The sequence below is a fragment of the Panthera tigris genome, chromosome C2 (assembly GCF_018350195.1).
Source record: "Panthera tigris isolate Pti1 chromosome C2, P.tigris_Pti1_mat1.1, whole genome shotgun sequence".
In the NCBI taxonomy this organism is placed as follows: Eukaryota; Metazoa; Chordata; class Mammalia; order Carnivora; family Felidae; genus Panthera; species Panthera tigris.
The window spans coordinates 58,145,031-58,160,680 of record NC_056668.1 but is presented as its reverse complement, the minus strand read 5'-3'; the positions used below and the strand labels follow the sequence as shown (position 1 = coordinate 58,160,680).

The 15,650-nt window shown below is 35.7% G+C and overlaps 1 protein-coding gene across 6 annotated transcripts in view; it reads left to right on the top strand.

Annotated features, from left to right (window-relative positions):
- SLC9C1 (solute carrier family 9 member C1) overlaps nt 1–15,650 on the top strand; it is a 107,877-nt gene that overhangs the window by 75,260 nt on the left and 16,967 nt on the right. For 5 of the 6 annotated variants that reach the window (XM_042956548.1, XM_042956552.1, XM_042956549.1 and 2 more), the window contains 5 exons: nt 201–252; nt 1,502–1,650; nt 9,971–10,096; nt 11,450–11,548; nt 12,072–12,245. In XM_042956548.1, the coding sequence (XP_042812482.1) occupies nt 201–252; nt 1,502–1,650; nt 9,971–10,096; nt 11,450–11,548; nt 12,072–12,245 (600 nt within the window). The remainder of the gene's footprint in view (nt 1–200; nt 253–1,501; nt 1,651–9,970; nt 10,097–11,449; nt 11,549–12,071; nt 12,246–15,650) is intronic. The other variant, XM_042956550.1, reaches the window with a different exon arrangement.

Below are 15,650 nucleotides of genomic sequence, written 5' to 3'. Positions count from 1 at the left end.
GCCACTTTTTACTCTCTCTACCACTCTTGCTGGAGCAAATTAAGGTTATTGCACAAAACTCAGTTCTAATCCCTAAAAAGCTCCCCATCATATTTTTCTTTAAAGTTATTAGTTAGGTTAAAAATCCATCAGCTGCAAATGTAAAGACATTTTATAACAGCTTGTTTTCCAATGGGGATAATGCTTCTTTTATTTTGTAGGTATTATTAAGGAGGATAATGAAGAATACAGGACATGCTCTGAAAGAGCTAGGTAGGTAACCCTCATTCTAAAGATTAAGCACAACCATCTCTTATTATCATTACTTCTGAAAGGCAGTTGTTTTGACAACTAAACCGATTGTTAAGGCAACCTATTTATTACTAATAATAAAGTGAGTAACTTCAACAATCAACATGATCATATCTTTGGCTGCATGGGTTTAGTGTAATATTACCTCTCCACGCTTGTTCTTTCTGCCCTATACCTCAATGAAGCCCTTTTAATTCCTCTTTAAAGGAAACACATTAGCACTGCATGTTTATACACACTATTATCACCTTATAAATTCTATTTTCTTCCAAACCAAAAGTACACATACCTTCCTGAGCAATACAGGGGAAAAAGTTACTTTTTCTCTCCACTTGCCATAGAGTTGCCATGTGAAGATTTAGCTTCATAAGTTGAAATCACAACCGAGCTTCACAGATCTCTGATATGTCTCCTGGAAGGCTCTATGCCTAAACATGGCACCAGCTTATTCCCTGAGTCATGCCACATCATGCTCCTAGTAGAGGATTAATACTGGAAGTGGGACAGACACACTCCTATAGTATAGTGTTCATGTGTGAGGAGAAGGAGGGGGTTTGATACAGATGGTGGGCAGTAAAAGGGTACAGCAAGCATGAGAATGGAACTGGACTTGAGACATCTTGCACAGCAGGTAGTCATCAAGCCAGACAAGAAGTCATCACCAAGGAAAAGCCCAAATGTAGAATCTAAGTGAATGAAGCTCTGTGGGCATTTAGGAATCCAGATAAGACAGGCAGAAGAGCATAGATGGATGAGTCATCTAGACGCACAGGCATGCTGGGTGGGCAATAACCCAGGATGAATGAGAAGACTTAATCAAAAGCCATATCTAAGTGCACAGTTTGTAGTCAAAAATCCTAATTCAAACAGAATGGAAAGGCGGGACATAAACCCCAGACCTAGAAACCAGAAGAGCCTCTCAGTGTTCCATGCAAGTGGATCAGTGTAACTGCTAATCCTACGACTGGGGCTGTCTGTCCTTCCTCATGGGCATAGGTGTAAGTACAAGCCGACAAGAAAATGGTAAACAGAACTATGCTGCTGCTGGTGAATTATGATTGATTGCAGAGGACTCATCAGGGAAAGATATATTTCTCTGTGTTGAGGGTTGTACTCCATGGATTTAGAGCAAAAATATTGAGCTTATTGTCCACATGAAATATTTAAATAATGTTCTTATTTTTTCTGAAAATATTGTGTTATTTTTCAGGCTACTTAGAGTATGATCACCCGGAAATTGCTATTACTATGAAAACAAAGGAGGAGATTAATGTCATGCTCAATTTGGCTAGAGAAATTGTTAAGGTTTTTAGGTCAAAAGGGATTATTCATAAAATCGAAGGTTCTGAAATTAATAAGGTAAGGTAGCATATTTTAAAAACAAATATACTTTCTTGATATATAGTCATCCATGATCTTCAAACTTACTTTTGATTTTCCATTACAGACCATCTCTGGTATATGAATATCCACATTAAAATAATTGTCTAAAGAAAAGCACATACCATAAAGCATTTCCTTCTTGAATTCCAGTGGTCAGCTTTTCTTTCCATTTCTTGCCAAAGTGAGGGACCATCTCTTTCTATGCTTTGCTCCCAAATCAGGGGTATGATAAAACTACTCCTTACTAAGCTAGAGTGGGTATCAATATTTTCCTGGGAATTACCTGTGCCACCAAAACAGCTTTTCCCATAGAATTCCATGATTTATAAGAACACCCAACTATAGGGTGAAAAATAACTACATTTCCTTTCTCTAAGGTAATTATTAGTACCATGACATATAAAAATATAGAGGGTCCCACTAATTCCATAAGTAGAAAATTTATTCCCCAAATTGGGAACCGTATAAAAAAAATCCAAAAGCTATTATGCTTGTGAATACATATACAAAACTTTTAAACATAATAGTAGCTAATTGAATCTTGTAACATATTAAAAGTTTAGTAAGTATATATTATTAGTAAGTAATATATTAGTAAGTAATATATATTATAAAATATATATTAGTAAGTGATATACTATGACTAAGAAGGTTTTAGCTCATAAAATAGCTATAGAACTTATTCAAAGATTTAAAAAGAAGAAAAAAACATTTGACAAAATTAATTGTTCAAAATATTTTTAAAAATTCTTACAAGACTAATAAATAGCATTTTTAATCCAATAAAGAGTTTCTATTAAAAATTTAAAACAAACATAGTATTAGATGTCAAAACACTTATAAGTATACCATTTAAAGTCAGGAAAAAGAAGTCTTAGCCAGGTCAAGAAAAAAAAAAAGGAAATTGAGAGGTAAAATTTTGGGGAAAAGGAAAAGACAGTTATTATATGTTGATGGTTTAATTTAAAATCCTAGAGAATTAATAGACTTAATAAGATATATTAAGCCTAATAATATAGGCTTAATAAGATAAATTATAGAATATTCAGAAATACTATCAACATTCAAAATTCTTCCCCAACTAAAGAAAATATAGAAAAATATTCTATTTACAGTATTAATTAAAAACTAAATCCTTAAGTGTGAACCTAACATTAAATATATAACACTTATGTGGCAAGAACTGAAAGGCTTATTTGAACATGTAGAAAAAAAATCAGTCACATTGAAGACACAACAATGGGAATTATCATATTTGAGGAACAGAAAGAAAAAGATTGAAGAAAAGTGAACAAAATCTAAGGGACTCGTGCGATCCAACATATGCACTGTGGGAATCTCACAAGGAGAGAGAGAGATAGGGACAGAGGGAATATCTGAAGAAATAATGGCTGAAAACTTCCCAAATTAGATGAAAGACATAAATATTAACATTCGAGAAGGTCAATACATTCCAAGTTGGATGAACTCAAAAAAACCCACACCAAGACACATTGTAATCAAGCTGTCAAAAGACAAAGTGAAAATTTTTAAATCAGCCACAGAGAAGCAACTCATCACACATGAGCAAGCCTCAATACAATTATCAGATTTCTCATCAGAAACTTCAGAGATCAAAAAGAAACAGGCTGATATATTCAAAGTGCTAAAAGAAAAAAAAAAACTATCAACCAAAAATCCTATATCCAGCAAAACTGTCCTGCAGAAATGAGGGAGAAATTAAGACATTCCCAGATGAACAAAAGTGGAGGGAGTTTATTATGACTAGATCTTCCCTGAAAGAAATGTTAAAAGGAGCCCTACATATTGAAAGGGCAGAAGAGAATAACTGGAACCCATATGAAGAAATAAAGTTATCTTAGTAAAGATAACTACATGGGCAATGATAAAAGATAATATTATTGTAATAATTTTTTTGCAACTCCACTTTTTTTTTTGTTTTCTACATGATTAAGAGACTAGAACATTTGAAACAATTAGTCTAAAAGCTAACATTATGATAATGTTGGCTTGTAAGTCTATATGTTGTTTCCTACATCATATAAGAGACTACGCATTTAAAAACATATATATTTTGGACACACAACGTATAAAGATATAAATTTGTAACTACAGAAAGGAGTGTGGATAGAACTATTAAAGGAGCAGAGTTTTATATGTCATGAAAGTTAAGCTGATATACATTTAAATTAGAGTACTACACTCTAGGGTGTTAAATGTAATCATCATGGAAATTAAAAGGTAAATAACAAAGAATATACCCAAAAAATAAATGAGAAAGGAATTTAAGTGTTTCACTCAAAAAAAAAAAAAAACAAAACAAAACAAAAACAAAACAAAACAAAACAAAAAACCCTACGTGCAAAAGAAGCCAGTATGTAGGAAATAAAGGACAAAAAGCTATATGTAGGAAAAATAGTAAAATAATGGAAGTAACTGTTCCCTTATAAGTAATTACTTTAAATATAAATGGATTTGACTCTCCAAACAAAACACAAAGATTGGCAAAATAGACAAAAAACATGATCCAACTATATGACGTTCCTGGGAAACCTGGATGTCCTCATGCAAAAGAATGAAGTTGCACCCCTACCTGACACCATTTACAAAAACTAACTCAAAATGAACCCATGACCTAATGTAAGACCTAACACTGTAAAACTCTTAGAAGAAAATAGAGGGCAAAATTTCATGATACTGTATTTGACAATAAGTTATTAAAATGACACCAAAGGCACGGGCAACAAAAGAAAAAAATAGAAAAAGTGGTCTTCATGAAAATTAGGAAATTTAAAAAAATGTACATTATGACCTTCATGTGCATCAAAAGGCACTATCACCAAAATAAAAATGCAACAAACAGAATAGGAGAAAATATTTGCAAATCATGTATTGGATAAGGAATTAATATACAGAATATATAGAGAACTCTTGAAAGTCAACAACAAAAACCAAGCAGCTCAATTCAAAAATAGGCAAAGGACTTGGATAGATATTTTCTTCAAAAAAGATACACAAATAACCAATAAACACACGAAAAGATGCTTAACACCATTAATTATTAAGGAAATGCAATTCAAAACTACAATGAAATCTTCATACCAATTAGGATGAGTATCCTCAAAGAAACCAAAACCAAAAACCCTGTACATCATTGGTGGGGATGTAAAATGGTACAGCCACTGTGAAAAACAGTATGGCACTTAAGAAGAATTTCCCTAAGTTTTAGCAATTCCACTTCTGAGAATATACTTTAAAAAACTGAGAGTAGGATCTCAAAGAGATCCCAGCAGCATTCCTTTGTTTTTGTTTTTGTTTTTATTCTCAAGTTAGTTAACATACAGTGTAGTCTTGGCTTCAAGAGTAGAACCCAATGATTCATCTCTTACATATGACACCCAGTGCTCATCCCAAAAAGTGCTCCTTAATGCCTGTCACCCACTTAACCCACCCCCTACCCACATCCTCCCCATCAACCCTCTGTTTGTTCTCTGTATTTAAGAGTCTCTTATGGCTTGTCTCCCTCTTTGTTTTTATCTTATTTTTCTTTCCCTTGCCCCATGTTCATCTGTTAAGTTTCTCAAATTCCACATATGAGTTAAATCATATATCTCTCTGACTGATTTATTTCACTTAGCATAATACCCTCTAGTTCCATCCACGTTGTTGCAAATGGCAAGATTTCATTCTTTTTCATACCAAGTAGTATTCCATTGTATATGTATATACCACATCTTCTCAACCAATTCATCAATTGATGGACATTTGGGCTCTCTCCATAATTTGCCTATTGTTGATAGCACTCCAGTAGCATTGTTTACACTAGCTAAGAAAAAGAAGCAATTGAAGTGTCCACTGATGGATGAATGGGTAAGCAAAATGTGGTATATACTCAGAATGGAATACTATTCAGCCTTTTAAAAAAGAAGAAAATTCTGGGGCACCTGGGTGGCTCAGTCGGTTAAGCGTCCGACTTCAGCTCAGGTCACGATCTCGCGGTCTGTGAGTTCGAGCCCCGCGTCAGGCTCGGCTGATGGCTCAGAGCCTGGAGCCTGCCTTGGATTCTGTGTCTCCCTTTCTCTCTGCTCCTCCCCCATTCATGCTCTGTCTCTCTCTGTCTCAAAAATAAATAAACGTTAAAAAAAATTTAAAAAGAAAAAAAAAAGAAGAAAATTTTGACATGTGCCACAACATGGATGAACCTCAAGGACAGTCTAAATGATATAAGATAGTCACAAAAACACAAATACAATATGATTCCACTTCTGTATAGAGTCAAAATCTTAACAGACAGAAAGTAGAATGGTGGTGGCACTGGGCTGGCTCAGTCAGAAAAGCATGTGATTCTTGATCTTGGGGTCATGAGTTCAAGCCCACATTGGGTGTAGAGATTACTTAAATGAATGAATAAATAAAAAGTTAAAAGAAAGAAAGAAAGAAAGAAAGAAAGAAAGAAAGAAAGAAAGAAAGAAAGAAAGGTGGTTTCCAGGAGCTGAGGAGAGAGAAGAATAAGGAATTATTGTTTGATGGGCATAGAACTTCAGTTTTGCTAGATGAAAAGAGTTCTGAAAATGAATAGTGCTATGATTCCACAGTATGAATGTACACATAAAATAGAACTGTACACTTAAAAATACTCAAGACAGGGGTGCCTGGGTGGCACAGTTGGTTAAGCAACTGACTTCAGCTCAGGTCATGATCTTGCAGTCTGTGGGTTCAAGCCCCACGCTGGGCTCTGTGCTGATGGCTCAGAGCCTAGAGCCTGCTTCGGATTCTGTGTCTCCCTCTGTCTCTGCCCCTCCCCAGATGGCACTCTGTCTCTGTCTCTCTCAAAAATAAATAAACATTAAAAAAATTTTTTTTAATTACACACAAAGTAGTGATAGCAATAATGCCTAAAAAGTTCCCACAAATCAATGACAAAGAATCCTATAGAAAGTGAGAGAAGAATATGAAACAGGCATTTCACAGGCAAAAAGAAAAGTTGTTAATGAATGTTTGAAAAGATATTTGACATCTCTAGTAACTAAGGAAATAGAAACTGAATTATTAATACATACCACATTTTGCCCATTAAATCAGCAATAATGGGGTTGGGGGGGAGTCAGTGTTCAATGCTAATGAGGTTATGAGAAAATGGATTTAAATAGAGCAGAATGATGAGGCACCTGGGTGTCTCAGTCAGTTAAGCATTTGACTTTAGCTCAGGTAATGATTTCATGGTTTGTGAGTTCAAGCTCTGAATTGGGTGAGCTCAAACTCCACTTCTGGTGAGCATGAGCCCCACTTTGAGTGAGCCCTGTCTCTCTCTCTCTCTCTCTCTGTCTATCTCTCTCTGCCTCTCATGGGATTCTCTCCCCATCTCTCTCTGCTTCTCACTCACACCCTTTGTCTCTCTAAAAAAAAACAACAACTAAGACTGGGGCCACCTGGGTAGCTCAGTCAGTTAAGTGTCAGACTCTTGATTTCGGCTCAGGGAATGATCTCATCATCCTTAGTCCAAGACCCGCATCAGGCTCTCTCTCTCTCTCCCTCTCTCTCTCAAAATAAATAAATAAACAAGAAAAAAGAAAAAAACCACTAAGACCAATATACCTGATTATGGGAAAAGTTTACTCTGTAGAAAATAGAAATAATAACCCAAACCAATGTTATTGATTGATTGATTGATTGAGCAAAAAATCATACCAGTTGATTAGGGGATTTTAACATTAAGGGTTTTCTCTCTCTCTCTTCCAAATTTTTAAAAAAAAATTTTTAACATGTATTTATTTTCGAGAGAGAGAGAGAGAGAGCGCGAGCGAGAGCATGAGTGGGGGAGGAGCAAAGAGATGGAAACAGAATCTGAAGCAGGCTCCAGCCTCTGAACTGTCAGCACAGAGCCTGATGCAGGACTTGAACCCACAAACTGTAAGATCATGACCTGAGCCGAAGTTGGATGCTTAACCCACTGAGCCACCCAGACACCCCTCAAATTATTATTTAAATTCTAGTTCGTTAACCTATCATGTAACATTGGTTTCAGGAGTAGAATTTAGTGATTCATCACTTACATATAACATTCAGTGCTCAACACAAGTGCCATCCTTAATACCTATCACCCATTTAGCCCATCACCCCACCCACATCCCTCCATCAACCCTCAGTTTGTTCTCTACTGTTAAGGGTCTCTAGAATGCCTTACATAACAAGGCTAGGTTAAAATTAACATTTTTTTTCCAGGGCACCTGGGTGGCTCAGTTGGTTGAGCGTCCAACTTCAGCTCAGGTCATGATCTCACGGTTCGTGAGTTCAAGCCCCATGTCAGGCTCTGTGCTGGAAGCTCAGAGCCTGGAGCCTGCTTCTGATTCTGTGTCTCCCTCTCTCTCTAGCCCTCCCCCACTCACACTCCTCTCTTTCTCTTAAAAAAATAATTAACATTTTGTTCCTATATGGGTAATCAATTGACTCAACCTCATTTATAGAAATGATTATCATACCCTATTAAACTTCAGTGGAGTATTTCATGAATTAAATGACTGTGTATGTGTTGATGAGTTTCTGGATTCTTGTTTCATCATTTTATTTATCTGTCATTGAATCTTTCTCAATGTATATCACACCATCTTATACTGGAACTTAATAATAAATCTTCATATCTGATTTTATGTATTTTCCAGCTTTTGCTCTTTTCTTCAAGATTATTTTGACTAGTTTTGGCATTTTGTATTTTCAAATAAACATTAGAATCAACTTGTCAATTTCCATTAAATAATCTAATGAACTTTCCATTGGGATTCCAAGAAGCCTGTATGTCAATTTAGAGACAACTGACATCTTAGTAATACTGACAATCTATTAACGTATCTCTCCACTTTAGTTTTAACTTTGGCTCAGTAGTTCTTGTGTTTTTCTGTTCTTCAACCTATTTCATTCATGAACCTGAATTCTTATCTCACACCACACACGAAAAAACCAATTTTAGATGGATTTTACATAACTGTAAGAGGTAAAACAATAAACTTCTAGAAGATAATATAAGATAATTTTTATGATATTGGCATAGGCAAAGATTTCTTAAACAGGATAGAAAATTGGATTTCAGCAACACAAAAATTGAGAACTTCTCTTTATTAAGAAAACAAGAGAATTAAAAGACAAGCCACAAAAAGGTAGGGGATATTTTCAAAACAAATATATCCAACAAAGGGCTTATGTCCAGAATACCTGATGGTTTTTAACTGACAATACCAACTGTAGGCCATCACGTGGAACAACTGGAACATCAGAGTGAGAGTGTAAAGTAACACAAACACTTTGGAAAATTGGTAGGCAGAAGCTTCTCAATTTGAACACATATATATGACACAGCAATTGGATTACAGAACCATATAGTCACAGAAATGTGCACATATGTACAGCAAGCAAATATAGCAGCATTACAAAAGCCCAGAACTGGAGCACCCCAAATGTTGATGAATAGTAGATCAATAGTAGACAAACCAGACACAAACAAGTACATACTCATTGATTTCATGCAGATAAAGCTCAAAACCAAACAAAGCTAAACTCTGGTGATAGAAGAGTGGTTGTCTTTGGATACAAGAAATGACTGGAAGAGAATATAAGAGAGGATTTTAGGGTGCAGTAAATGTTTTATTTCTTAATGTGGGTGCTGGTTACCCAGATCTTTTCATATTGTAAATGTTCTTTCTGTGGACATTTATGATTTGTGCACTTTTGAGGTCAACACTAAACCATCCTGCACACCTAGAAAACTGATTTGAGGATTAACACAACAATGTGCACAACCTGAACCACAGAACTCAGCAGGTACACAGTGCAGAGAGGTGAACTGGGGGAGAGAGAAACCACGGAGGGCAGGGAGCTGTTTTTGCTTTCAGAGAGAGGACAGAGACTGGGGTTGGGGGGGGCGGTGGGGAGTACGGGAAAAGCAGCCCTCCCCAAAAGCAGCTGGAGAGAAAGTGGAAAAGTGGAAACAGCCGCAGGGACTGAACAAAAAAGGGAGAAAGGAGAAAGGAGAGGGTTTAAGTCCCATTTAAACTCCATTAGACTCTATAATTTGTGTGTTTTTTATCTGCTATAGTTCAGTAAAAAGGTTTAGTTTTAAGTGTTTAATCTATGATTTCAGAATAATGATACCGGAAAAAGGATATCAGTGGGGAGAGGTTGAAGGGTTCCATAGAAGAACAAAATCTCAGAAGAGCAAGAAAAGGAAATAGTACAAAGTCATATTTTTTAAACATTCTTTGAACACAATTTTATTCATCCTTTTTCTTAAATTTTATGGTTTTAGTTAATAATGGCCAAAAAAAGAGAGATACTTGATTTTCAACCTGTTATCAAACCACTTACTGTTAAAGAAGCACTCTACAATATTCCATGGCTAGATAAAGAAAAAGATCATATAAGCTTCATTCAGGTAATATTTTTATTTCCTGGTAATACCATTTTTAATGTACCAACAAATGATTTTCTAAAAAGAGACTATGATACTCTCCAGCTTAAAAGTCTTTAAATGTCATTGATCGCCTGTAGGATAAAATCCCAAAAATCCCTTTAAATGACATGCAAAGTCTATCCACAGTCTGTCTCTTGCCTCCCTTTCCATTTTAATCTTCTGTTGCCTATTCATCATATACCTCATACTGAACCTTGCATGGTGCCCCAAGCCCTTTAACACTATTTTCTAATTCCATTCTTCTGGGGGTGCTACTTTTCTTGAAATGCCCTTTGTTTTTACTTTTTTTTTTTTTTCTTCCAAATCTTGCTTCTCTGGAAACATCCTTACAAATACTCAGAAAGGTAGGCTTTGGAGGCAAATATCCCACCAATAGAAGATCAACCTGTGATCCTTTCTGAGTTTGGAGGACCAAAGGTGTCAGCGTTGTATCCATTATATACTTTCATTATAGCATTAAGTACATTGCATTGCAATCACCTTTACATCTCTCTTCTGTACTATACTCTTTTTTTTTAATGTTTATTTAGAGAGAGAGAGAGACAGAGTGTGAGTTGTGGGGGAGGGGGGCAAAGAGAGAGGGAGACACAGAATCTGAAGCAGGCTCCAGGCTCTGAGCTGTCAGCACAGAGCCCGACGCGGGGCTCGAACTCATGAACCATGAGATCATGACCTGAGCCAAAGTCGGATGCTTAACCAACTGAGCCACCCAGGCGCCCCTGTACTATACTCTTTAGCTCATCCATATTTTGTATACCCAAACCCTAGCACTCTGCATATTACACAAAGAGTGCTCAAAGAGTGTTTGTTTAATGCGGAAATAAATAGGTCTAACTTGTTCTAATAACATTCTCTTTTTGTATCTACTTGGTGCCAAAGGACCAATTATATTTATCCACCTGCTTAATATATTTTGAATGAATGAATTTTTTATTTACTTTATCTGTTGTTTACAGTATAACTATGTAAGAGACATATATATGACATTAGCCTGCATCTGTTCTCATTATTGTCCATCCAGATTAAATATTTTTTTTATCTTTCCCTTACATTCTTATTCTTACATTAAATTATTTCTGTTCTAATCCATGTATAAATACCCCATTTATGAAGTTATATAGATCTATGAATATCCACTTTCTTTCTTTGATATTCATAATTCCTATCTTCTCTTATAAATTTACTAACACAACATGTCAGATCTTATTAAGTGGTATTTTAAAATGCAAAAAAATTATTAAAATATAAATTTCAACATCACCAACTACTGCTAAAATAGTATTTATATCTTATATATTTGGTGATATTTTTAAGGAAAGAGCCAGAGTGGTAACATTTGATTGCGGAAATGATATATTTGAAGAAGGTGATGAGCCCAAAGGAATTTATATAATAATATCAGGTATGGTGAAGGTAAGTCAGAGTTATTCATAAATGCATTTGTGAACATTAGTTAAAAACTCTATGAAATTGAGAATTCATAGTTTTCCATGTTAAGAACTGCATTATTCCTTTATTTAGGACAATAGCTTCCATTCAATTTTCTTATTCAAACATAATGGTTAGCATTATGTATCACCTTTTAAGTGATACTTTCCCATAGATAGTAAGAAACCATCCAAAGGATCATCTTTATGATGGAATATTATCGTATAAGTTGTTTTCTTCTTATGTTTATCTGAATCAGGTATTTAGCCATCCTAAAGCTGGTATAGGTTAGTTGAGTAGAAGAAATCAGAAAGACTGCAGTATCTAAGAATTCTTTTCTTTCTAAGTTATTGCTAATTTAATAAATTTGAATTAAAAGGTACAAGTAATAAATATCCTCAAAATAATATGTACATATTAAAATTGTTAAAACCAAAAGAAAAAAGTCAAAATTTAGACAGTTTGGGTAATTGACATATGTTTTTTTATCTTTCTTTGTTCTGAACAGCTTCAAAGATCAAAGCCTGGCTTGGGAATTGACCAAATGCTCTGGGAGTCAGAGGAGAATGATGATCAGATAACTTACACAGACTTTGTGATCAGTGGGGAAATAATAGGAGAGTTAAACTGCTTAACGAATAAACCGATGATATGTTCTGCTACCTGCAAAACTGTAGTGGAGGTCGGAAAACATCACATTTTGTCTTACTGTTGTATCTCATTCAATATGTAGTATCAAATTTAAGGTTGTTTCTGTACCTAGCATATGTTTGCTGTCTGATGATAATTTTAAAAAATATAGGAATAGTAAGGGAGCAAAACTTGTTACCAAATTATACTTACCCAGTATAATGCCCTGGCAAAATGGCTTATAAATATTGCTCTGCCATGTTGAAAAAAAGATTTTAACCAGAAAAACTGATTAAATGAGGTCTCTCATGGGGAAATTAGAGGAGATATTTTAACTGTAAACACCATAATTCGGGGGACTAAGTAAGGAAAAAAGTCAGAGAACTAATAGCTATTAATAAAAAAAGTTGAACAAAGTAGATGGAAGTTTCCCTAGACACAATGAGGACAAAATTCTCAAAACAACAGGGGCTCTCACTGGCCTAATTTGAACTATAAAAGAACAATGACTTCAAACAATTGAACCCCACAATATATAAAAATCCATAAGCTGATAATGATACCAAAATTCATTTAATTTCCAATAAGGTTTTTGGAATATCAACTTACTACTCTAAACATGGATTGTTCTTTTAAAAAATAGAAAGAATTAAACATTTATCCTGCCTTTCCTCTATGAACTTTTTCAAGGTAACAACAACAAAAAATGAAGTAATATTCTTCTATACAGAATTTCAGCTAACAAATATAGAAGCAGAGACCTAGCATATTTCATTTTGCCATCTGAAATGAAATAATGTAAATAGGCAACAACTATCAATTGATGCTGAAACTACTAAGTGTAACGTTAATGGGAAACATCATAATGAAAGGACAAGGCTTGCACCACCTAAAAACAATTGTAGCATCACTAAAAGTTGGACAATTGGGCATCACGTACCTCATGATATGATGCAGCAGAAGTACTGGCACTACCAGGAAGTCTTCTTGAATGAGAAAAAACTAAAAGCCTATATATATATGTGTGTGTGTGTGTGTGTGTGTGTGTGTGTGTGTGTGTGTATACATATGTATACATACACACACACACACACACACACACACATATATATATATATATATATATACATACATATTTGTGGGTTGCTTTTTTTGAGAGAGAGAGAGAGAACATGCCTGTGGGAGTCAGGGAGAGTTAGAGAGAGGGAGAGAGATAATCCCAAACAGGCTCCATGATGTCAGCACAGAGTCTGACACAGGGCTCAAACTCATGAACCATGAGATCATCACCTGAACCAAAACCAAGAGATGGATGTTAACCAACTGAGTCACCCAGGTGCCCCTTTCTTTAATTAAAAAAAAAAAATTGAGAGAGTAAAAACATATAGATCTAACCAGTTTATAGAAAATTCAGGAAGGAGAGAAACAAGTTAATTGACATCAGAAGGGAATAACTAGCTAAATCCAAAGATGTGGGAGGTCCACAGAATGAATGATCCATTTTTTTTCTCAACACACCAATGACATATAAAAAGGAATGGGAGAAGGAAGAGGGTAAGGGAAAACTTAATGTGTCTATTATTCAGTGATGGATATTAGAATATTTACAAGTAAAATTATATGATACCTGAGATTTTCATAAACATATTATAGCCTTCTGTTTCTGGTTACAGAATAACAATAATGAATTACTAAACAAACAAACATGATAATGTGGTCTATAGTGTGAAAAAAGTGCCCAATGGATAGAAAACAACATTGAAATTGTCCAAAATATGGATTAGGCACTAAATAATTATTGATAATAGATGTGAAGAACTATGTTCTTTGAAATATGTTCAAAAAATTAAAGGAAAATATATCCTTAATGAGAAACGAGATAGAAAATATCAGGATATTGTGGAAATACAGAAAAGAGTCAAATGGAAATTTTAGAACTAAAAACACCTAATTGGAGATAGCAGTAAAAAAGAGTCAAGGGTGCCTGGGTGACTCAGTTGGTTGAGTGTCAGACAGCTTGGGGCTTGTGAGTTCAAGCTCCAAGTGGGGCTCTGTGCTGACAGCTCAGAGCCTGGAGCCTGCTTCGGATTCTGTGTCCCTCTCTCACTCTGCCCCTCCCTCACTCATGCTCTGTTTTTCTCTCTCTCAAGAATAAATAAAACGTTACAGAAAACATTTTAAGAGTCAAAGAACTAGAAGACAAATAATAGAAATAATAAGGAAAGAATAGGTGAAATAGAAGATAAAATAATTGGGGCACCTGGGTAACTCAGTCAGTTGAGCATCCGACTTCGGCTCAGGTCATGATCTCACAGCTCGTGGGTTTGAGCCCCCGTGTCGGACTCTGTGCTGACAGCTCAGAGCCTGGAGCCTGCTTTGGGTTCTGTGCCTCCCTCTCTCTCTGCCCCAACCCACTTGCATTCTGTCTCTGTCTCTCTCAAAAATAAACATAAAAAAAAAAATTAGAAGATAAAATTATTGAAAATGATGAAACTGAAAAAAGGAGGGAACAGAAATTACTAGATCACCGGGGAGAATTAGAGAACTAAGTGATTCCATAAAATGAAACAATATCTGGGAGCACCTGGGTGGCCCAGTCAGGGAGGCATCCAACTTCTGCCACTTAGGTCATGATCTCACAGTTCATGTGTTCGGGCCTTGCCCTGGGTCTAGCTCCCCTCCCTGCCAGGTGCACACAATGGCCAGCTCTGGTCTGGAGAAAGTTGTGCATTTTTGAAAACTCCAAGTTTCAAACGGCTGTTGCAAAATAGAAACTGGTTCTCTTCATATTTCTCATTTGCTAGTCCATGGTCTGGAGAGGTTTTCCTCTTGTGCTAACTCAATATTGCAATTTCACAGCCCCTCTTTTCTTTTTCTCCTTTTGTCTCTCCACAGAAGGGGTTCCATACCCTCTGTGCCTATGCCATTTTATCTCCCCAATTCACATACATGCACCTCAATCCCACCAAGCTGTCTCCCTCCACCTGTGGAGATCCTTCTGCCACTCCACAGATTGATTTTCTGGGTGTTCCAAGTGATTTGACTTCAATTCAGATGTGTTTGAGGGACAAGGGAAATCCTGGTCCCCTTACTTTTCTGCCGTCTTAACTCCTCTCCCCTCCCCCCAGCCTAATCTGATGAAAGAAATTAAGATGTTCCATGCTCTTGGCTTGGAGCAACAAATATTGTTACAGTGTCTGTACTACCCAAAGTAATCTACAGATTTAATGTAACCCCTATCAAAATACCAACAGCATTTTTTCACAGAACTAGAACAAACAATCCTAAAATATGAATGAAACCACAAAAGAATCCAAACAGTGAAAGCAATCTTGAAAAACAAAGCTGTAGGTATTGCAATTCCAGATTTCACATTATAATACAAAGTTGTAGTAATCAAAACAGTATGGTACTGGCACAAAAAGAAACACATGGATCAATGGAATAGAATAAAAAA